General features: G+C 44.6%; 3 protein-coding genes across 3 annotated transcripts; 1 reads left to right on the top strand and 2 right to left on the bottom strand.

Moving 5' to 3' along the window:
- The first annotated feature begins 2,608 nt into the window (after positions 1–2,608).
- On the top strand, positions 2,609–4,847 carry LOC121181123 (small integral membrane protein 28-like). The gene is made up of 2 exons (XM_041036934.1): positions 2,609–2,707; positions 4,072–4,847. The coding sequence occupies exons 1-2, from the start codon at positions 2,609–2,611 to the stop codon at positions 4,492–4,494; spliced, it is 522 nt and encodes a 173-aa protein (XP_040892868.1). The 3' UTR covers positions 4,495–4,847.
- Positions 4,848–6,638: 1,791 nt separating this feature from the next.
- On the bottom strand, positions 6,639–9,336 carry LOC121180962 (lysozyme C-like). The gene is made up of 5 exons (XM_041036678.1): positions 9,161–9,336; positions 8,141–8,437; positions 7,807–7,870; positions 6,999–7,043; positions 6,639–6,865 (listed from the first exon to the last, which is right to left on the bottom strand). Exons 1-5 carry the CDS (start codon positions 9,324–9,326, stop codon positions 6,796–6,798), a joined length of 642 nt encoding a protein of 213 aa, XP_040892612.1. The 5' UTR covers positions 9,327–9,336; the 3' UTR covers positions 6,639–6,795.
- A 1,354-nt stretch (positions 9,337–10,690) lies between these two features.
- On the bottom strand, positions 10,691–13,831 carry LOC121181329 (PH domain-containing protein DDB_G0287875-like). Its single transcript, XM_041037244.1, has 5 exons — positions 13,761–13,831; positions 13,192–13,362; positions 12,089–12,718; positions 11,933–11,993; positions 10,691–11,114 (listed from the first exon to the last, which is right to left on the bottom strand). Exons 2-5 carry the CDS (start codon positions 13,349–13,351, stop codon positions 11,048–11,050), a joined length of 918 nt encoding a protein of 305 aa, XP_040893178.1. The 5' UTR covers positions 13,352–13,362; positions 13,761–13,831; the 3' UTR covers positions 10,691–11,047.
- Between the last annotated feature and the right edge of the window lie 9,473 nt (positions 13,832–23,304).

Here is a 23,304-nt window from a genome sequence, read left to right as displayed (position 1 = left end):
TCTATCTGTCTGTCTTTATCAGCTAATTGGAAACACACACACACACACACACTTTGTTTTAATGTGTGTATACATATATATCCAGTTGGTTAGTTCTCACAGGTGACCTGAAACGGAAGCTTTTATTGTGACAGCAACATCATTTAATTCCCCTCTTTTTTTAAAAACGTATTTTGCACAGGTGAGTCAGCTCGTGAGGAGAGCTGGTCTGTGTCGCCGCCTACAGTTCACAGCCTAACGCGACATTTTCACTGTATTCACTGATTTACTGATTTATTGATTTACTGTTCCCGTTTTCTTTGTGTCTGTGGAAAGACAGACAGATCTGTGGACACAGGAAGCAGGTCCTCGGAGGCAGTGTCCTGTACCTCTGTCCTGAAGATGACGCACGTCCACCGCAGACAGGCTGCTACACATCGCCGAGGACTGCCTGCTTCTCAGGAACTCACAACGCAATGCCATGCTGTGTCACTCATGACCCGCAATCCTGACTGGTATTAACGACATTAACATTACAACATCGACTTTGTTCTTATTAACTACACACAGTGAGAGAAACCAAGCAACAAATCCGAAGGTTAGACTGCTCTCCACAGCTCTAACACAAAGAGCTGTTTATTTTATTTTATATCTTGTTTTCATGTATTTTTATGTCTCGCGTAAAACACGTTGTTGTTGTGAGGTACTACACGAGTAAACTTGTCTTTCTTTTCCCAGTATGACCCCAGTACGACCCCAGTATGACCCTGTGTCACAGCACACAGAATAGATGAAGTGTAACGTCCTGTCTTCAAGATTATTTTCATGATTCGTAAAATGTCCCGCGACAGTTTTGGTGATTTTCCTGAGAGGATGCTGTGTGTCTCGTCTTCTCGTCTCTTCTGTCTGACTCGGTAAGAGACTGCTGGAAGCTCTAATCCCTGTAAGAGGCTTTGCTTTTCACTCTGCAGAAGTTAAACATGCTTTGTCACAGCAGCTCGGGCTGAAACGACAACGACCGAACAACAGACGCTTCCTGTGATGAAAGACTGTTTGTTTCAAATTAGCTGGTTTCACAGAACTGACAGCAACACATAGAAACCAAGTCACTTCTTCTGAGAGTAAACTGGACTTCTGCTGCGTGTGCTGGTTTGTGACTGTTCATCTCAGGACCCTTCAGATTTACCTCAGGACCCTGTGGAGGGACCCGACACCTTCCTGTTGTACCAGCTGCAGTGAACACACAGAGGAAGAACACACACTCAGGACACCATCAGTGGTGTCATGATGGCTCTGACTCTACCCAGGATCCTCCTCTCCACCTCTGTGTCCTCATATCTCTGCCCACTCAGCTCGCCACGTGAGCAGTAACTACAGCTGCTGTCCTCACGCTCAGGACAGTAATCCTGCGGGGACAAATCCCACCCGCTCCCCCTGAGCGCCGAGCGTCCCGCCGGGTCGATTTCAGACAGATGTTGAACCTGACAGCTGGAATGTTACTGCATGTTAGTGCGAGCCTTTAATCAGAACCGGTATCAGCGTCGTCATGGTAAAAGGTAGATGTACAGTCACTGGACTGCACTTAGGTGGCCCTGTTTTCTGACCCTAGATGAAGACGGTGAGATGCAGCTGAAAGCTCCAGAAAAGGCCAGTCACTGAAAATAAATCAGACCGGAAGTGATTTTCACTGTGACACGCAGCGGTGACCTGACCTTCCTAACACACACAGGCCTATACAGTAAAACGTGCACATAAATCTCGTGCCTAATCCATCCTATAGATGTTTAATCACCAAAAACGTTTCAGGTGTTTTCTCTGTCACGCAACGTTTCAATGAGGAGTGAGATCTCAAGAGTTTGTCAGAGGGCAGGAGTTTTTATCTGCTGCTGCTGATCAACAGAAAAATAAAATATTTACTCAGTATGAATGTGAAGCATTTACATGCAAGAAAATGAGCAAGAAAAGAAGTGTTCTTGTTTCTAGGGAAGATTTTTTCTTTCTCTCTGATCTATTGAGGCCCGAAGAGCTGTACTCACACAACAACAACACACACACACACACGCACAGATGTTACAGCTGTGTAATTTTACTGTCAGCGTGTTTTTTCCTCAAGTCTATTCCACGTGTCTGGGATTTGATCTGAAGAGGAGCTCCGCCTTTTTCTGTCACCAAACTTTACTGGCACACAAACAGGATCCACACTGTGTGTGTGTGTGTGTCTGTGTGTGTGTGTGTGTGTGTGTGTGTGTGTGTGTGTGTCTGTGTGTGTGTGTGTTGTAGGGCAGCTGCACAGCCCTAAATCCCTTCATTGGCCTGAATCCTGTTGCTCCGCTGCATGTGTGAGCATGTGAGCAGCTGCTTAGCTTGTGGCCGCTCCCATCACCCCCCCCCCCCCCCCCCCCCACCTCCACCGCCCCCCCGGGCATCAACCCGCCCATCTCACCCTTGACTCCCAATACTCCCCCCCCATGACCATCAGCCGTCCCCTCCCTGCTCTCTGTTTTGTTTCCTCCTGAAAGCAGTGGACCAGCAGCTGGATGCTTCGGTTGACCGCCGTCTGTTTACTCTGGAAACACACGTTTCTCCATCCGTCCAACGACCCCACCACCATCACCGACGCCTGAGCATCATGCGGGTGCTACTGGAGAGCAGCTGGATGAGGTTTGGACCAGCAGGCAGGGGGTCGTACGACTGGGTGACGGGATCACCTTCAACTCAAGAGAAGCAGGTGTGTGGAGTCCAGCACGGGACTAAATCTGACAACCAGCTCCCAGCTTCACATTTTACCTTAAATTCCCCCAAACAGGGATTAAAACACAAGCTTGTGCTTCTGCTTGTTCCAGTGATTATTTAAGGTACATGATGCTGAGTGTAAGAGCATACGACTGAAATATGGACATGAGGATTTAGCTGCACTGTTCCATCAAATAAACACAGTCCAAAAATGATTCCTTAATGTAAACGTTTAGAAGTATAAACAATAACAGTTGTCCACACACAACAAAACTTTTGATTTTGGACACAGAAGATGACCAAGCAATGATCACATGATGTGATCAAAAGCTCCAGAATAAATACTAAATGACACTTGTGGAGAAGTTGGTCAGAAATTAACTTTGAAACTCACCCAGGGGGGCACAGCACATTTCCAAAGCTGACAAACTCTGTTGGTATTTGTTTGATAAAGTTTGAAATATTTCATGAACCAGTGGATGTTTTTACTCTTAAAATAGATTTGTAGGTTTGTATGTCACATTCGAGAGGCTGAGACACTCCAGCGTGTCCTCTCAGTCAGTGCCAGCATCTCTCCAATTTCTTTTAGCAGATCAGAACATGAAGTGAATCATCACAGCGAAAACCAAAATGTCATTTCATGCTACAGACGTTTTGCTGTATGCCCTCTTATTCTCTTTATGCTGCTGATTTGGCCCTGTCTAATTTGTGTTCACTCAAAGGAAACTTAACATAATTTTTTTTTTGCTGTGGTCAAAAACTCTGATGGCTGGCCAACACAAACTTCAGTCTGAAAAGATTCAACAGTGTTGGAATTTCACTGGCATTAAAGACCACGACCGTTTTTGCTGTGCATTTTCTGTCCTTGTTTCAGTCCTTCGAGCCTCACATGATGTCTCTGACTCTCAGGACAGTAATACCATGTACCGAGAGCCGTCGGGTGACACTTGGACGGACTGACCGGAGGCTGCAGGGTGCTGGGTCATCCAGGCAGCATTAACTAATTGCTAGAAAAACTGAGGCGAGAGGGGGCGAGAAATCTGGGACACTGAGCGGATGTAAGCGGCGCCGCCACATGTCGTTCTCTCACAGCTGGAGGGGTGCAGGCTCACCCGTCTTGTCAGGATCAAACTCAGACTCAGGGTTTGTAATGCCTGATGAGCAGATTTGCAGCTCATTCTCAGACAAGGTCATCCTCAATCCTGAAAACCACAGAAACCACACAAATTACAAATCTTTAACAGAAAGCGAGTGAAGAGGAGGAAAACGTGTTTAACCTGTTTAAAAAGTACAGGCCTGCTTCATAGCATAGAAACATGGCTGCCTTTTTAAACGATCCTGTTCTTTGTTGATCAGCAGGGCCACGACTGGAATGATTTGGGCGTGGGAGAGAGCAGAAAGCCAGAGCTGGTGGTTTACGTTGTCCTCCCCGTCGTCTCCGTCCTCCTGCTGGCTCTCCTGGTCGGTCTGGTCTACCGCCGGTGTTCCCGCAGTAAGCTGAGCCTGGCCAACATCATCGCTTTAGACCTCCAGGACACAGAGAGCAGCGCCGAGTTCCTCTCCTCCCTGACCAGGAACGCAGAGCGCCACACCAGCACCAGCTCCGATGGATCAGATGGAGTCTTTGTCATGGTCTACCTGCCTCCGCCCTACGAAGAAACCCTTACCAAGATCACCAGGGCCGCCAGCCTCTCCAGCTCCAAGGATGTGGAGTCAATAAAGATAGAAGATCTGGAGGCCAAGCTGTGTCCAGAGCTCAAGTCCAGTGGCCGATATGTGTGACATGGGCTTAATGCTGCAGTGTAGAAAGACATTATAACTCCAATATCTGGTGTTTTTAGATCATTTTGTTGTCTGTAAATTATAATTATTTAATTATCACTCAGCACTACAGCTCCATGGAGGCTTTGAGCCTCTGTTAGCAGATAGCTTTGGTTTTAAAGTAGCAGCTGATTCCCTCTGTGCACCACCTGCCCAGCAGCCAACAGCAGACAGACACAATCGGAGAGATTAGCTGGTGAACACAGTGAAGCATTCAGCAGCTGAAGAGCCAAACCACAGCTAAAGCAGAGCGAATGTTGGACACAAACTGATCAGTGTGTAAACAGGCTTTTGTCTGTGTGCTGTCAGCTTCTCTCTCCTGTGTCCAAACCTTAATAAATGCACTTTTAAATGAGTCACGTGTCATTTACCTGCACTTAATCAGTAACAAATTACAAGAAGCAGCATATTTAACAGGCAGTTAGCTCCTATCAGCCTTGTTTGGTTTGAGAGAGCACGGCTGAGGCTGATGGGGACATGATTAGTTTTGCAAATATGTGGTCATAAAGCATTGGACACATTTTGACCTGATGGTGGCGCTAGATGAGAAACCAAAGCATCACCAAAGGTACTATAATTCATCCTGCGGGGACAAGTCTCATGACAATTCATGCAGCTGTTGTTGAGATACGACACCAAATTTTACACCTTCAGCTGGGTTCAAATTCAGAAAGAGTCAACATCTGGAAACCCTGAATGTCTGCACCAAGTTCTGAGCCAAACGCATTAAATAGATGTGGAGACATTTCACAGAACAAGTGAAAACTTTGACCTGCTGGTGGCGCTACAGGAGAAGTCAGGCAATCACTAAAATCATTATGATAAATCCTATAGGAACCGTTCACATCTGCACCAAAGCTCATGGTAATCCATCTACACTGAAAAAAAAAAAAACAGTGCATTTGTTTGATTAGTGTCCATTAAGGTGAGCTATTGCGCATGCTCCACGCACACGAAACACGGAAAACGTTTGAGGAAGCGGGAGCGTTACGCTTTGGGACGTCATCCTAACGTCACCGACTTTTGCACTTTCCCCAAATCCTTTGGCATTTGTCGATATTAAGGCCGAGTAGTTCATTTATACCTATACTTATTTTTTGGGGTTTTTTTGGGCTGGCTCACGGACGTAAAAACTCCCGCCGCTGCAGCTAGCTGCGTCGGTCGGTGGCCTCGTGCGGACCGTGTCCCTGCGCCTGCGCTGTAGCCAGGCTAACGACGGTGAGTGCGCTGAGCGCCAGGACGTAGCCGTAGCCGCGGTAAATCACCGTGTTTACAGTGGTTAGGTTACTGTACTGTACAGGATAGTCTTAAACTGTACTTCTTCATAAAATTGTCAGTTGTAAATGTGGACTTTTCCAGATCTCCACATTTCAAACAGCGTGTTTAGTGTCGTCTTGCCTCCAGTCTCTTGTCACGCTTTATCTAGACTCAGAAAAAGTATTTATTTTTATATTTTACTCCACAGGACACAGATATAGTGATGGGAGTGTATGTCATACAGGAGGAGGATGCAGAGCTCGGAGACGACCCAGAGGACACCGGCGTCCTGATTGAAGGTGTGCAGGTATTTTGTTTGAGGAGCATTGAGCTTGTTTGTGCTGTTATTTGGACTGAGATACTGTTTGAACCTGAACTACCCACCAGAGCTCAAATGCACTTTGGAACTTAGTTTGAAGACTGATAGAAATCTGATTTTGAACTTTGTTTTTAAGGGTCATGAATATTTTGTGGGTTGCAAGATCTGTTTTATTGCATTTTTATAAATGTATTTTAAAAGTCTGTTGCACTTGGAATGAAATGGAACAGAGATCTGAACTGTAAGTGTGACCTCTAGAGGTGACAAGTTAGAACAGCAAGAAAATAATTATCTCCAGCAGTATCAGTATCTTTATACTCTATATTTTATGATTATCTTCATAATTCTTCAGTCGCTGCTAAGTCGTCTTCGTTAAAGGATAATTGGCGGCTGTATTCTTCTTATTTCGTTTTGTTTGTCATTTATCATTTGGAGATATTGTGGGGACAGTGCTGCAGTAAGAGGGAAAGAAAATACTGAACAGGGTCTTTTTTTTTAAATAAATTTAAATATTTCCTCCTCAGTAATTATAGTAAGGTCCTGGTGACTCCACCAGGGGCAAATATTATTCTGGATTTAAGACAAAAACTCTACGAGTGGAACATGCTTCACTTTATTATGACCTCGAATCATTTGAGAGAGGATCAACTTCTCAAGTGATTGTTATGGCACTGAATGAATGTAGGTTATGGGCATTCAGCAAAGTAATCGGAGGCTTGCTTATCTCTGCACGCTTCCTGGAAGATGAACCTGATCCTGCAAATACACAGGAGAGACCAACATTACTTCAGGCGTTAAATGGTAGTTAATTCAAAATGTCCAAGGCTGATTTCCAAAAAGCAGCGCATGCAACTTAAAGACGAGATTTTCAAAAACAGATTTAACTCACATTCTTTTCAGCTCCTCCCAGTTGGCCGCCCCGAAGCCTTTCTCACTGTGGAAACATTCATGAAGAGGGAGACATTTCATTCTCTGCATTTTAATTTGGAATCACAGAGGATGGAGGACAAACAAACTCTGACTTCACTACAAACACTGATGCCACAGATGCTGTTTTCTGTCATGTATAAAAACACAAAACAAGTCCTGTGTCCCGGCAGCCAAACGGTTACTGCCCACCCCTGGTTTCCTGCCTGTGTGACTCTATGCACGGGGGGGTACATCAGTTCAGTTTGGAGATCTCCTGTCCAATTTCTAAGCTTTTAATTCAGTTTTTTTTTCAGTGAGAGAGAAGGAAGATGTGTGAACGGTAACCGGGCTGCGCCTATACGGCACGTCTCATCCATACACACACATATTCATACACACACTCACACACTGGGATTCAGTATATTGGCTAAGGACACGTTGACATGTGGACTGGAGGAGCCGGGGATCAACCCACCACCTTCCGATCAGCTGACGACCCGCTCTGCCTCCGGAGCTGAATGTCTCAGTGTCATTTTCCAAGATGGAGAATCTTTGTCATCTCAGTTAACAGTGAAACTGGTTTAAAAATGTTTAAACCGTCACGTTCAACAACAGCGTGATGGAAAATGGAAATCAGGTGCCTCATTATCCTCCAGGTCATTGTACAGTAAAGTCAAGACAAACCAATGTCCAACACATTTTAAGCAGTAGCTGTGACTGTAGGACGGTTGTGTGAAGTTTAATGCACCCTGTGAATCCACTGCGAAGAAATTTAAAAGTGAACTCACACAAGATTGGTCAAGATCTTCAGCACGCAGCTGATGTCATCACGGATGTCGTCATCAATCAAGTCTGGAAAGAAAACGAGGAGCCGGTTTAACTTGAGTGAAAAACGAATGCTCCCGTCCAGGGGAGAAGAAGAAGAGGAGAGTGAAATGTGCTTCCTGAAAGTGTCACATTAACACACCACAGACACACAAATGATGTGTAAGTTGTTACCTGCTACCTGCTGCTAAATAAACACAGACTGGGAACAGCGCCAGACACAGGTTTTCTCTGCATTCAGTCTGCACACACCACAACAACAACATGGACGTAAAACAAACACGTGCTGGAACTCACTGCTGCAGTTTATCCCACAGATGTTGGGTGACGAAGTCGTGCCGTCGCTGCAGACCAGGTGGTCGCTGAGCTGGAAAAGGCCATATAATGTCCAGATTTCCTCGTGAGGTGGAGGCCGGGTGTGCGACGGAGGCTGCCTGGTGTGCTGTTGCTCCTCGCTGTCGGAACTGGATTTGCCCCCATGGCCCTGGTTACGAGCGCCCCTCCTGGACCTGTGGTGGTGGTCTTCCAGCCCGGGGATCAGCTCATTCACTGCGCTGGTGTTAAAACCTGATGCCAGCTCCACGTGACAGACGACTGAAGGCAGCGGAGAGAAGAGGAGACCGAACATCACACAGCTTTATCCACTTTTAAGGAGCACATTCCTAATCCACAGAGGATGAACCCAGTGCATTTTGGACACTGAGCTTTACATTAGTGCCACCATCAGGACAGCCTTTAATCTCTATCAGACCCTTTACAGGTCCATTGCTGTGTACAGCCGTGTCAGCAGCTCTGCACAGCTCTGTCTGTGGATGTTTGTTCGTGAATGACCAGTTCATCCTGTGAGGAACCAGATTTCATCCCAGCTCAGTCCATAGTTACAAAGAGCCTGTTGTTAAAATACAAATGTCACCACAGTTGTTAGGATTCATCCTCTTGGTGCCATGAATGTCTCATGGTGATCCGAACTGACAGAGTGACACTGCGGCTTTATTTAGCCCAGATCTCACTCGTGTGGTTAGTTCCCACAAAGTTCACTGTTTCCTCCCGTTTGAGAAACGTTGGCCAGTTGTTTTAGGAAACGACTGAGCTTTGCTCGAAAATCAGAATACAAGATTTCTGTTTTTGACACACTATTTTTTTTGTTTGTTTTGGCCAAATGATTTGTGCAAATAATCTCTAGCCACAAGTTATAAATTCATTTGTTAAACTCAGATTCGCTGTAAAAGGTGATACACATTTGCATTTACACTTTTAAACCAAATCATTTTCAAAACCATCAGCAGTGTTTCTAATGAAAAAGTAACCGGTGCTCACTCTTGGCCACCAAGTTCTCTCCGGTCAGTCCTTTCTGCTTTTCCATCTCCGTCAGGTCACCGATGGCCTTCACCAGCTGGTCCCTCAGGTCACATTTGGACACCAGCCACCCCTCAGCCAGACTGCAGCCCAGCGCTGCCAGCAGAAACACCACCAGCACCTTCATCCTCACTCCAACCGTCGTCCCTGACTCTGAAAACACGCCCGACACCATAGATGTATATGTACCGTCTGCAGAGCCACCGCCAGCAAATCAGGGAGCGCTCACATCTTTTGTTCTGCTCAGACAAAGGCCGCTCCCTCGGTACCTGGAAACAAGGCCCGAGACGTGCACAGCGCTGCGCCACATCTCACGCCCGGCTTTGAGTTTCTGAACTCTAAAGAGGTCGAGGGGAGGAAAAGTGATCCGTCTGCCTGAAAACATCTTTTCTCCCTTCCAGGTTACACCTACAACAGTTTCTCTTCCCACATCACCATATCACATTCATAACTTCAGAGGATTGGGTGTCAGCACCGGCGGTGTGACAGCGGTGGACTCGCTGGTTTCCTGAGCACAGCTATCATGTTAAACCCAACAAAAGAAGGGACAATACCAAGAGCAGCAGAACAGCAACATGAAAGCCGAGCAGCAGAACACATCATTTGACTTTCACAGAAAAGGCTTTCCATGAAGGATCCTGTTAAAATTTAAATACTGAAACTGTTTTTTTAACATCCCCGCCCGTCTAGTGTTCCCGGCTGATAAAACAAGGTGGAAATGTGTAAAGAAAAGATTTTCATTCAAACACTGTGGGTTCTCGTCTCCTGTGGCCTGAAGGGAAACCTGGGTTCCCCCTCTTCATCAGCTGATTCACATTCGGAATTTATTTTGACCAAACCCTGGCTTTTGACCCGTGAGTGAAGTGTTTGATTCGTTCAGATGTCGTTAAACTGAGCCCTGTGAGATGATTATCCGCTTTATCTCATAGTTTTTGTTGTGTTTCTATCTCTGGTTTATTTAATTGTCTTTTATTGTGTCTGTATTTTATGGCAGGTGGATTCCAGGTGAACCTGACCACAACCTGGAGATCCACGGCGAGGGCTCGGATACTTCTGTAAGTGATATCAGTTTTTCTGGTTCAAACTTAGTTCGTACTATAATCCACAATCCGCTACTTGGTGAGAAAAAAAAATCCATTATCCATTATCATGTGTGGAACCGAAGGCTGACATTTCAACCTTCCCTGAGTTTCCTACACCTCACCTTCTGTGACCCACACATCCTGGTCACCAACCATTTATGGTTTGTGTATTTGTCTGTTTATTTCTGGGTTTTAGAATTTTGTTTATCTGTTTTAAATGCCTCAGTGTTGTGTCCTGTCGTGGCCAGTAGAGGGCAGTAGTATAGTGTTTGTAACTGGGAGACAGTAACTGGGTTTGGTCCTGTAAGAAGCTCCCATTAAAGAGTGTGTTTCATATGTGTTTGTTGTGTTGAAATGTGGTTGTGTGATGGATTGATAGTCCTTGTGAAAACATGTTCTCACACACGCATCAGGGTGAAACATATTTATTGAAAGATCACAGAAAACAAAAGATACAACAATAGGTGACTTTGTTTTTTGTCATCAGGAAAGAAGAAGAAGAAGAAAAGTAAAAAAAATCACCCAAACTATTCCAGTCCCTGAGATTCATCCTCAGTTTGATTCAGGGGACAAACATTCATCTTTGGAACAAACAAAATCACTTCAGTAAAGAAACTGTGCTGATTAACGAAAGGAAAACAATAAGAAGCGTCACAGTGTTTGGGAGATAGCGCACTGGTCACACTGGTCACACTGGTCACACTGGAGGTAGTGGTGACGAAGAAACCATTGCTGGTGTGAGAATGTTGATGCTGACAGCTGCTCATTAACAGCCGCTGAAGAAGGAGCTTGAGGCATAATAACAGGAGCGAGAGGCGCTCCTCACCAAGAACCTGTTAGATGACAAAAAAACACAGTTCTTTAATTTCATTTCATTACTTAATTTAATTTTATTACTTTAATCACACTGTTAAACTGTTTATATTATATTCTGTGTCTGCTCTTATATTGATATAAGTCAGCTCAGCTCTGAAGTCACGTTTCAAGCTTAGAGAAGTTGAGAGTTTCATGTCCAAACGACTGTGGGTGAGCTGTGATCGAGCTGCGATCGAGCTGTGGGTGAGCTGCGATCGAGCTGCGATCGAGCTGTGGGTGAGCTGTGATCGAGCTGCGATCGAGCTGTGGGTGAGCTGCGATCGAGCTGCGATCGAGCTGCGGGTGAGCTGCGATCGAGCTGCGATCGAGCTGTGGGTGAGCTGCGGGTGAGCTGTGATCGAGCTGCGATCGAGCTGCGATCGAGCTGCGATCGAGCTGCGATCGAGCTGCGATCGAGCTGCGGGTGAGCTGCGATCGAGCTGCGGGTGAGCTGCGATCGAGCTGCGGGTGAGCTGCGATCGAGCTGCGGGTGAGCTGCGATCGAGCTGCGGGTGAGCTGCGATCGAGCTGCGGGTGAGCTGCGATCGAGCTGCGGGTGAGCTGCGATCGAGCTGCGATCGAGCTGCGGGTGAGCTGCGATCGAGCTGCGATCGAGCTGCGGGTGAGCTGCGATCGAGCTGTGGGTGAGCTGCGATCGAGCTGTGGGTGAGCTGCGATCGAGCTGTGGGTGAGCTGTGATCGAGCTGCGGGTGAGCTGCGATCGAGCTGCGATCGAGCTGCGGGTGAGCTGCGATCGAGCTGTGATCGAGCTGTGCTGTGCTGTGCAGGATCTTACCACCAGTAATTGGTCCTCACGAAGCAGCTGATGTCGTCGGATATGTCGTCATCGGTGAAGGCTTCAGGGCAAAAACAAAACAAAAACCAACAACAGTTATTAATTTGCAAAATATCAAGTCTAAGTAATTATGTGGAGCTCCTCTGTTAGTCTCACCTGTGCAGGACGTACGGCACAGGTTTCTGGACCAGCGATAACCTGAATCACAGAAGTGGCTGTCTGACAGCTGGAAGAGCCCATAAAACCCGAGGGACCAAGGCTTCCTCTTGCCGTGCCTCCGGTGAGAGGCCCGTCTCTTCTGGCGTTTCCCGCCCTCCTCGCTCTCTGAGTTGCTGTCCCCCTCCTCCTCATCGCTGTCCTCCTCCTCCTCCTCGCCCATGTTGTTGTCGTCCTCCTGCAGTTCCTGCTCATCGAATTTGCCTTCTTGCTCGTTCAGCAGCTCCTCCAGGTTCTCCGCAGAGACAGACCCCTTTTTGCCTGCGCCGGCCTCCCGCCTCCGTCTGTTGCCACCAGCTGTTTGGTTTGACTCCAGGGCTGATTGAGAAGTCGTTGGTTGGGGGGTTGTAGTTGTAGTGGTGGTGGTTGTAGTTGTTGTGGTGGTGGTGGTTGTAGTTTGGTTGGTGGGGGGTCTGGCAGTCATTCCTTCATTGTCCGTCTCATTGGCTTGTGCTGTTGAGAGGGTTGTGACGGCGACGGTTGGCCCGGCTGTGGTTGTGGTGGTGCGTATGCCGTACACTCTGGTCAGGGCGGTGTTGAGCTGGGACCTCCTGTTCACTTCACAGACGACTGCAGCGAACCAGCCGCGTCAGCAGGTGGCAGGAAGCAGACGAAGAAGAAGAAGAGAAGAAGATTTGAGTGGAAATTTTCTTCCATTAACATCCACATAAGTGCTTTAAATTTTCTTTGTAGTTATTGGGTTCTTCAAAATTACAAGTCGGACTCATGTATACTGACACAGACATGTCTGAGGACCCTGCACTCTGAGTTTGTGCTGTAGTTAATGTTTGTGAGTTTTCCATCTGTGTGGTCACTTTCAACCTTTGTGGTTAGAATTCTTTTTTGTCCTTGTTGTCTTTCATCATGTCCTTGTGGTCCTTTTGTGTCTCTGTGTGGTAGTTTGTGTCTTTTTTTTAGCTGTTTAACTTTACAGCAGTAAATGTTAGCTGTCTCTTCAAACAGAGGCTCTGGCCCGGGAGTCATTTGTGACCCTGCGGCTCATGAGCTGGACTTTTCCCTAACGCAGCATTTATTGACCTCACCTATCGCCAGGATCCTCTCCTTGACTTTCTGAAGCTTTCTGGGCAGCGTGATCGCCTCCCCGAGTTTTTCTTTCAGCTCGCATTTGGAGACGGTCCGGCCCTCAGACAGGCTGGGCGCCAGAACCGCCACAGCCAGCACCACCAGCAGACCAAACTTCATGTCAGCACCTTCTGTTGGGCGGAAAAAGGGAAAATTAAGGTGAGCCACCGTTTACCTCAACCAGTGCAAATAGTTTTGGATCCAGTTTAAACTGGTGTAAACTTTTCTTTTCTTTTTTGTTTTTGCAGTGTGGAGGTGTTTTTGTCAGGAGTTTCTGTTGATGAAACTTAAAGTATGTTTGCAGCTAAACTTGCTACTTTAACAGGATTTTTTGTTGTTGTTGTAACTGCTCAAATTTAAGGCGTCATTTTATCCCTTCACTCTACAAAATCAGATTAACATGACAACAAAACAAGTGAGGTAAATAAATAAATAAATAAATATCAGGTGTCAGTGTCATATAACAAAAACAACACTGATAATATGGCGATAAAATAATAAGATAAAGAAAATAAAGGATGTTTCTTACCACGTTCTTGTTCCTGTTCCCTGAATTTGTCTCCTGATGGACGTCAGTCTCTGTGTCTGCAGACGAAGGTCTGTAGCTTTATATAGAGCTACTGTGGACCAACCTGTTTTACCACTATCAGAGTTTTTTTTACATAATTTCCTTGAAGGAAGGGGAACATTGCTCTGATCATTGTGAAAATGCAAATTGAATTGTTTAAAACCCACAATGATGTCAGAGACTCGTCACCCGACACCTGATCGTGACACTTACAGCTTTTCTAGTCTTTGACATCATATCCAATGATAGGAGCAATAAAACAGTGTCTGAACGACACATATAGCAGGTCTGTTTAATAAAATGCACGAGTCTATCCGTTAAATTCATTATTCAGTGTTAAAATAATAACAGGTGCTGAAATCTGAGGCAGCGTGGGTCTGTGCTTGGTTGTGTTACCTGTGTTTGTGGTGCGTTTCATGCTGCGTACTTGTTTTTTAATTGGGGAATGTGTGTTTTTCTAAAAGCTGTGCGTGTGTCGTTGAACTGGTGAGGACATTTTCTTCAGTTTCAGTGCACTGAGCTCACAGGACCATCATGGACAGACCCGCACAGGCAGAGAGCAGTGAGCGCAGCGTGTAGCAGCTAAAGATAAGATGAGACTTTATGGATCCCACAGCTGGGAAATTTACTTGTTAGGCAGCTCACAAGAAAAACAGGATGAAAGGAAAAAGTGCAGAAAAACAAGAAGTGTGCATCAAATTCAAGTACAAACAAGAGGAGCTGGTGGAGACCAAAAGCAGAACTAAAAGAGAGAGAACACTGAACTCAGATTCATGAGGTGGACTCAAACACCACTCCAGATGAAAACTTAATAACTGTAAATCTGCTTGATGCTCAAAATCAGGAAATATCTGATCAAAAAGGAAGTAAACAGAACACTGGAACAAGTGTTCAGTGTCAGCTTTCAGCACAGGTTGTGATGGGTCTGTCCTCACGCATGTTTAATGACGTCTGCCCACAAAGAGCGACTCTCGTCTGAAAGTGCATCAGCAGAAAAAGCTCAACATGCAACATGACAGCTGCTGAAACTACGCTGAAAGGCACTAAAATGCTCCATAGAGCTGAAGGGAACTGCAGTCTCCTTGGGTTCATCTCACATTACACGCAGTCAGTTCAGCGTTGAACCCACACGCTTGACAGTTCTATGGAGTTGTACATATTAGCATAAACTTTTAGTGTTTTATAGTGACTTGATAAAAAAGATGAGCTAACTGCTAATCACTACCTCAGCTCTTGCTCTCGGATGCACAGCGTGCCAAGTTCCTCCGCTGTGGTATTTGATTTCGAATGAAAACATGCAGACCGACTGCGTCGGAGGGGCGCCCTTGTTTGCCCAGCACTCGGGCAGCGAGGACCAGGCCAACTAGTTTGTCAGGGTTTTTTTATGCTGTGTCACTACCTGAACACTGAGTGAATGCTGAATACACATCATACATATGTTCAGGAAGTCACAACGAAAAAAAACAAACCCCGCTCACCTAAAGAAAAGCACAATGACCCTTTTCACAAAGCTGACGTATGTTTATGGACGTGTTTTCCCCGACCACACATCACAAGGGCAATCATCTGATGTGATTTGTACCTTAACTTTTTAAAATGTTACTGCTACAGACGGATTGTATAGATGAAGGAGGCAACTCACTATGACTAACACTAAGATACCAGTTTCCACATGACAGACTTATGTTGAGTTAAACAACTTGGACAGAGACATGAGTGGCATTTGTGTGGCAGAATAAGTTCTGCGTCCACTTCCTGGATGTTAACAGGTGTGATCAGGTGGCTGCTCCTGGGAAAATCCACCGTGAGGTTTCTTTGACAGAGAAAATTAACATCTGTTCGACTTTAATCCACAGTGACAAGCAGCATAATGCAAAGAGCGAAGTCCGTGTTAAATAAATGAAATACTTGTACAGGTCTCAGTGTTTCATGGTTCACACAGAACAGGAGCTCATTGTTTGAAGACAAACAGTCACTGTTGGTCGATGATGATGATGATGATGATAATCTGTTTCTTTCCATCATAGCTCAACTTTTAAAAACCTGTTGATCTCAGGTGAATCAGAGGCTTTCGTGTTTTAAAGTTGAAAGGTTCTCCTTTCTTCTTTGTGTCTCCCTCACCCATTCATCACCCATTCATCACCCACTCGTTTGAACGAGTCTTTATATCTCGTCTCTCTTACCTATCGAGCAAATTCGACATTCTTGAGAAACATCATGTGTTCATAAGGAGGTGCACATTCATGAGATGTGTATCTGTATGATCCTGAGCTGCCGTATGAGGCTGCCTGTTCGCACGAAGCCTCTCACTGAGCAGAGTCTGGGTCCTGCTGTTGTCAGCAGATGAAAACACATCACATTAGCAGCAGCTGTAGTTTAATAGTTCCCCAAAACTATTCCCAGATATCACACAGACACGTTCTACCAGCTAAATGCAGAAGTTGCCAAAATCTGCCCCAAAGATAAAAAAGTGTTGACTCTCTCAGTAAATTACACGAGAAGAGGTGACTGAAATGAGCTACACATTTGGCATTGTTTATTTTTTTATTTATTTATTGTATATTTGTTGATTTTGGTGATCTGTTTAAACTCCAGACTCAGATTAAGATCAAACATGATTCTTAAACACGTGTTTAAAGCAACACGTTCTGGTTCTCACGAGTCTGAAGGTTCACAGCTGTGTTTTTTTAGAGCATCTTTCTGAGCTCATGCACCGTTTCCTGTAAAGCTACGAGTGGATTTCCCACCGCTGGTGATCGGTGAGGCTCCGTTTCCTGTCCTCCCAGTGAGGAGGCCTCCTGTCGGGCCGGTTACGTTCTGCAGACTCATGCTGTTCTTCACTTTAATCCCCCAAACACTGGCGGTGTGTTCACACTGTGTTTTCAGTCAGAGACACACAGGCCTCAGTAGGTAACACCGATACCACAAGCAAACATTCTCATGTCACAGCTGAAGACTTCAGTATTATTTCCCTGCACGAACGTTGTCTCATCTTACACAGAGACGTAAATCAGACTCTGCAGAGTCCACCCACACAGGTGCTTTCACCTGATTACACCTCTGTGTCAGGAGGCGTGTACACGTCGTTTGATTGACATCTCCCTCACTTTCCAGTTTGTCCTTTTCAATCTGCTGTTAACAACAGAGACAATAAGATAAAGAGACAAACAGACTGAAGCCACGGCTCATTGTTCTGACCCTCTTACAGTCCAGTCCTCTCTGATTGGAAACTTCCTGTGTCAGTGACAGTTCTCAGCTGTTAGTGACCTGAAACACTGATTTTATTCATCTGTGTTTTAAACAAATCACTTTCTCTCATTTTGAAAATCCTTTGGACACGTGACACATTCTGTTTGACTTTAAAGTCGACCACATCTCTAAATTCTACAGTCTTCAGTTAAGAGTGATTATGTTGATAGTTTTGTTTACACTTCACGTAGCTCTCATTGTGTTATGTTTCCCCATAAGTCCACACAGAAAGTTATACATGGCACTAAAAGAGAACAATACAAAGTGTGTCATGAAACCAGATTCAGAAAATCTTTTAGCAGAAATGTAATTTCTGAAACTCTTTCCATTTCAGCATCATTTCTCCTGAGTTTTCTTTGTGTGTGTGTTGCGTGATATAATGATATGTGTCGTTTGCAGAGCCATCGTTAATGTCATGACGGCCTCGAATATCGTGTTGTTTTTCCATCTCACCGTCCAGAACCCAGAGATCCTCACTTTACTATCAGGTATGACAAGGAAAACATTTTAGATGGTTATCAGCTTCATACAGGTAGCTGTTGCAGCAGAGCTGTTGTATTGATTTGTATTAGATTACAATTGCACTGTACAGGTGTGCACCTGAGCCAGTGTGCTCTTACGTAAGTAAAAGATCAGTCATCTCACATGGTGCACTGTAGTTTGTTCTGTTTCTGAGAACTTCAGACACGCTGATGTCTCCGTCTCTATGGTGACGTCACCTTTGCAGCATTGAGAGCTGGGATTGAGCTTGTGTGCCTCATGTGTCAGCAGCTTCAGCCTGAGCACAGATCTAAAAGCATGATTAATGCAAAAAGAATATGTGCACATATGAACACCAGTGTTCCAGAAATAGTTCCTCCGATGAGCATGTCTCACACCTGAGTTAGATGAGAACAGGTTCTGCAGCTGTTACCGGCATAAGCAGAAACCAGATGTCATCGCGGCACTTCCTGCTGAGATCCATGTGAAAAGGAATGACAAAAATCTCAGGGCTTTGCTCATCGATCAAACATGTCACACATGTTTCTGAACCTGTGCCCTGAAGGACAGACACACTCAGGACAGACACACTCAGGACAGACACACTCAGTTCATATTGTAGTGAAAAAGGTGATATTTAAATGACGACAGCTTTTTAAAGTGTTCATCACAGACTTCTCCTTCACATGGACTTGTCATGGCACTTGTACTGTGCAACAGGAGCATTTCTGTGCTGCAGTTGCATAATCTCCCCACAAGATGGCTCTGTTGTCCCACTAACAAGCAAACACAAGCATGAATTGTAATAAGTAAATACAAATACAGGAGGAAATGAGTTATAGCAAATAAAAAAAACTCAAATTAAATATTAACTCTCTAGTTTCCACATGAAAATGTTCTGTCTGTATTCATGTAAACAACACCTGCCTCCTGTGGCCAAATCCTGCCACTGCAGTAGTAAAATTAGTATATTAACAATAAACCAAATAAACTACAGTTTGTTTCTTTGGCACATTGTCCAGAAACATTTACAACATCTTCTCCTCAGACCTTTGAACTCATCCCAACAGTAACACTGGCATTTTATTCTGCAAACAGATAATTAATGGGCTTTTACTGGATTTTAATTGTATCTGTAGAATCTGTCAGGTACACGGTGAACATCCTGAGAAGGACGTGATTTCATAATGTTTAAACAATCTGAAATCACCAACAGCACGGAGTGATCTCTAATATTTGATGAAAGGCCGACCTGTATTGTTGAACCAGTTTATTGAGAAGAATGTGGCAGATGTAATTTTAAGAAAAACACTGAAAACATTCTGAAGTGTTTTCATCCAAACACACTGTGTCATTGAGGAAAGAGAGGCGACTGCAGACCAAACTCCTCCTGGTAGGCCGTCTGCTGGGGGCGCTGCTGGGGGACAGCGGGACTGTGACGGAGAGCGGTCAGTGCTCTCAGGGTCTGGATGTCAAAACTCTGCTGGTAGCTTCCATGCTGGTGGCGTGGAGACTCGTGGTGGAGCTGAGTCTTTCCACTGTGACGACTAAAGCTGCAATGTGTTGATAAAAAGTCAGATGGCGGTGATTTAATTTGGATTGTGATCAGAGTCACATGGAGACATGTATTTTCTTATGTTACCCTCTATTTCTGTTGTCCGCTGAAATATCACAACTGCTTCTCAAATCACTGTGAAATTTACTGTAGACGTTCATGATCCCCAGAGGATGAATTCCTCTTGACCTCAACTCTGGTCTTTACTTAAGATACCAAAGTATTTAAATGTTTTTCTCGGAGCCGTCAGACAGACAGAGCTCTGCGTTTGTTATTAATTAGATCATTTAAATTGTTGGTGACGGGCTGAACACAGACTCATACACCCACTCATTCTCTTACCCACTTTCCTTTGAGTGGACAGTATGGACTCTACCCAGCTGTCCTGGGTATAATCCGTGTACATCTCTGCCCAGACGCGACGTCCTGGAGAAAAAAGTTCAATGTAAAAGCTCCTTATCACAGTGAATATACACCCAGTCTTTGTCATCCTGATTGTTCGTCCTGTAAATCTACTGTGCTGTTCTAGTCTATGAAGACAACATCTATTTCCTGTCTGTCCCGGAAGAGGGATCCCTCCCCTGTTGTTCCTGAGGTTTCTTCCAGTTTTTCCTTGTCCCCAGTCGAGGGTCTAAGGAGCAAAGGTGCTGAACAGATTGTTTAAACCCTTTTTTTTTGGCAGTAACAGGTAAGTCTTACATTATCTACAAAGGTTCTACATTCTGCATAATTAGTATTTTTATTTTTGGTGTTTTAAGTATATTTTGGTGCCAATATTTGAGCAAAAAAAACCTTTCTGCAGGAAGAGAGTATTTTTACACTGTGGCACTGCTGCTTTTACTAATTAAAACTCTGAGAACTTGTTCCTCTTCTGCCTCCAGCTTTAGTTTGCTCGCTGTGGTTCACTCACTTTGGTGCTGACGTGGTCGGTCCATCGGGGTCTCTGGAGTCCTGAGACTCTCTGAACTCGTGCAGCCTCAGAGCGACTCCAGATCCTGCCATCACTGAGCGATCAAGTCCAAATCACACACACACAGATCAGGTCTGAAGGGGATCGAGACTCAGTCCAGACTGAGACCACAGCAGCTCAGGTCTGAGGGTCCTGTGGAGGAAGTCAAATGTTGATACACCTGCAGGAACTCTGTGTTAAACCTTTACCATAAACCGGATCAGTGCACTTACTTTCCCAAAGACACAGAAATAATCTGTCTGCTTGGAGTTTGTTGTCCCCAATGTAATATTTGGGTGTGTAATGAGCCCTGTGGCCTCTAGAGGCTGCTGACGAGATTTTCTGATTTTCAGTCACGACATGTTTGACGTGCAGAAAATAAACAGTCAAAGTCTGGTAGCTGGTAAAAGCCAATTTTAAAAGTGCGATGCAGAATCCAGCACAGCAGCCTGAAGCGTCACAGAACCTGCAGTGCAGACGGTGAACTGCAGCTTCTGTCTGTCTGTCCAGTGAGTGAGTTTTATCTCAGTCATCATGGAATCAGACTGTCAGAGAGTCACACACTTCCTCACAGAGATCATACATTTTCTGTCTTTCAAACATTTCTTCCCTGCAGGTGAGTCAGATGTCACAGATCTCCGTGCTGACCTGGAGTCAGTCTGAGTCTTATTAAGAGAAGGTAACCTGAAACTTCATCACCACGCTTCTTTTTTAGTTTTTCTTTACTCCACGTTTCTTTTCTCTCTGAATGAATTCACTCGATTCTTTTCGTACACCTGCACTTACCTGTCCTCTTCTCGTCATCTGTCTCCTCCAGGCGTTATCTCTGCAGGCGACCCAGGACGCAGAAACCCAACACTGGACACTGTGACAACAGAGCAAACTGACACTGGTAACCACAACCTCACACTCAGTCTCAGTCCAAACTCAGTTCTAATGGCTTCACTGGCACAACCGCAGTCAGTGAAGCCAAAGCACCGTGTGAAAACTAACATTCACTTACAAGACCTTCACAACATTTGTTAAAGAAAAGGGAAAAGAAAAAGACACAAAAATACATAGAACTTTATGGACAAGCCCTAAAAAACTATAAGCAAAAATAAGCAAAAATGATTATAATTCAGATCAGTGATGCCAAAGAAAAGTAAACAGATCAACTAAAAGAAATCGGAGGCCTACTGTGGATCTGGCCTGTCAGTCTGAGTCGCTCACGCTGTGTCAGGCAGAGACAAACTGTCCTGCAGAACACAACTCTCTTTTATTCTAACTTTTCATAATCTGAGCCGTGTTTAACCTGCCAGTGTTTACTGTTGTTGGAAGCAGCAGGTGACACATCAGTCTCAAATCAAGGTCGACTTACTCGCTTGTTCCAGAGTTTTTCACACTGTCTTCATCAGCACACCGGGTTTGCTCAGTCGTCCTGCATCTTCACAAACTCCACCTGCTGGAACAAGAGAGGAAGTGGACAGATTGTTTGGTTGGCACTGAACAGCTACATGTCCCATGATGCTTTGGTAGTGCTGCTGTGGTCCCTGTCGCGGGATGCGTTATTGTATGCATCATTGCTTTATATTGTTAAAAGGACAAGGTGCATATATCTTGCTGTCCAATGTGATAGTAGGTGATTAAAGAACAGAATAAGAATTATAACTTTATGTTTCAACCGTTCAAAATGAACAGTAATAAAAACTCTCAAATAGCACTGCAAAAAAATCAGAAATGTACCGAGCATATTCATGCTCCTCAGATGATGAACGCTTTTGATGCTAACGACCTCATGACCTTTCATCTAGTGCTGAACTTTACATTTATTCTTGCATTTCTGCTTTAGTCACAGTGCAGAAAGACAAGAAAGGTAGAGGAGAGAGAGAGGTCGACTACCACTGCACCTTTCTAACAAAATAAATATTACATTTTCTTCAACGTGTGTGAAGAATACAGTTAATTAACAAAACTGGAATTTGGATTTTCTGCCATGAAGCGGTTGATAAATCCCCTCTGTCCACTTTGGTTCACATTATTGGCTTTATTTTTTTTTAATTTTTGGCTTTTGTTGACATCTGGTGTCAAACAGACACCTCTGAACGTTTTCCACCAATTGCTGTCTTCCATAGCTGACCCCACAGACCTCATTAATAGGACTGAATTGTTATTTCACAGATTGTAATTGATTAATGCAAAGCAGCAGCAGCAGCAGTCCTGTCTGTGTAGTCCTGCAGCCAGGCTGGGACCAGGCTCCTCAAACAAAGCATCCATTCACAGGAGGGCTGGGGAGGGAGGGAGGGAGGGGAGGGTGGGGGAGTGCTATACATTTTGGTAAACCTAAATAAATTAATAACAGCATAAAGTCTGAAAAGAAAATATGTCTGTGCAAAATATCCACACACTGATGGTTCAGTACTCACACTGACAGAAAGACAGGAAGAGCAGAAATGTGCTGTGGATGAGAGGAAAGTGAATTATAATTGAACTGAATCTGGACACATAAATCCAGCACGGGGGGGGGGGCGAGAGAGAGAGAGAGAGAGAGAGAGAGAGAGAGAGAGAGAGAGAGAGAGAGAGAGAGAGAGAGAGAGAGAGAGACAACAAAAGCCCTGGATGCCATGAGGAGAGAAATGCTGCATTCAGGTGCTCCATGTAAAGCCCCGGTTTCCCAGTGCAGAGGGACATACACAGACGCAGTCATTTGTTCCTCAGGCCACGTGATCAAAATGTAGCGCTCAAGTGATCAGTCGATTAGTTGATCAGAAGATCAAATAGAAAACTATTCTACACTGATTTTAATAACTGATCATTTCAGTCAATTTTAAGCACAATTTCCAAATATTCTCTGGTTCCATCTTCTCAAGTTTTGCTTTTAGACTGAATATAGAATATATTCTTAGAATATATTTGGTTTTGCAGTGTTGGTTAGACAAAACAAACATTTTAAAACCTCACTCTGAGAGACTCTGGTGGCTTTTTCCACTATTTCCTGATGTTTTAAGACTAATTTCACAAAATAATTCAACCTCATCTCACAGTTTTCATCAGCGGGAATCCATCTGTTGATAAAACAAGCAAACTGAACTGGTTCAGAGAATTAGTGAACAGCAGTTTAACAATATTTAATTAGTGGTGGAAAATTACTAAATACATTTACTCAGCCATGGTTCAGTTTTGCTGGTGCTGGAGTATTTTTATTTTATGCCATGCTATCTTATATTTCTTTCCAATGTATGATCATTTTGGAGGATGTGGTTTAAGGAGATGTTGAACTGTATTGTATTATA

This window comes from Toxotes jaculatrix, chromosome 4, assembly GCF_017976425.1.
Source record: "Toxotes jaculatrix isolate fToxJac2 chromosome 4, fToxJac2.pri, whole genome shotgun sequence".
Classification (NCBI taxonomy): Eukaryota; Metazoa; Chordata; class Actinopteri; family Toxotidae; genus Toxotes; species Toxotes jaculatrix.
This window is presented reverse-complemented; position numbering and strand designations above follow the sequence as displayed.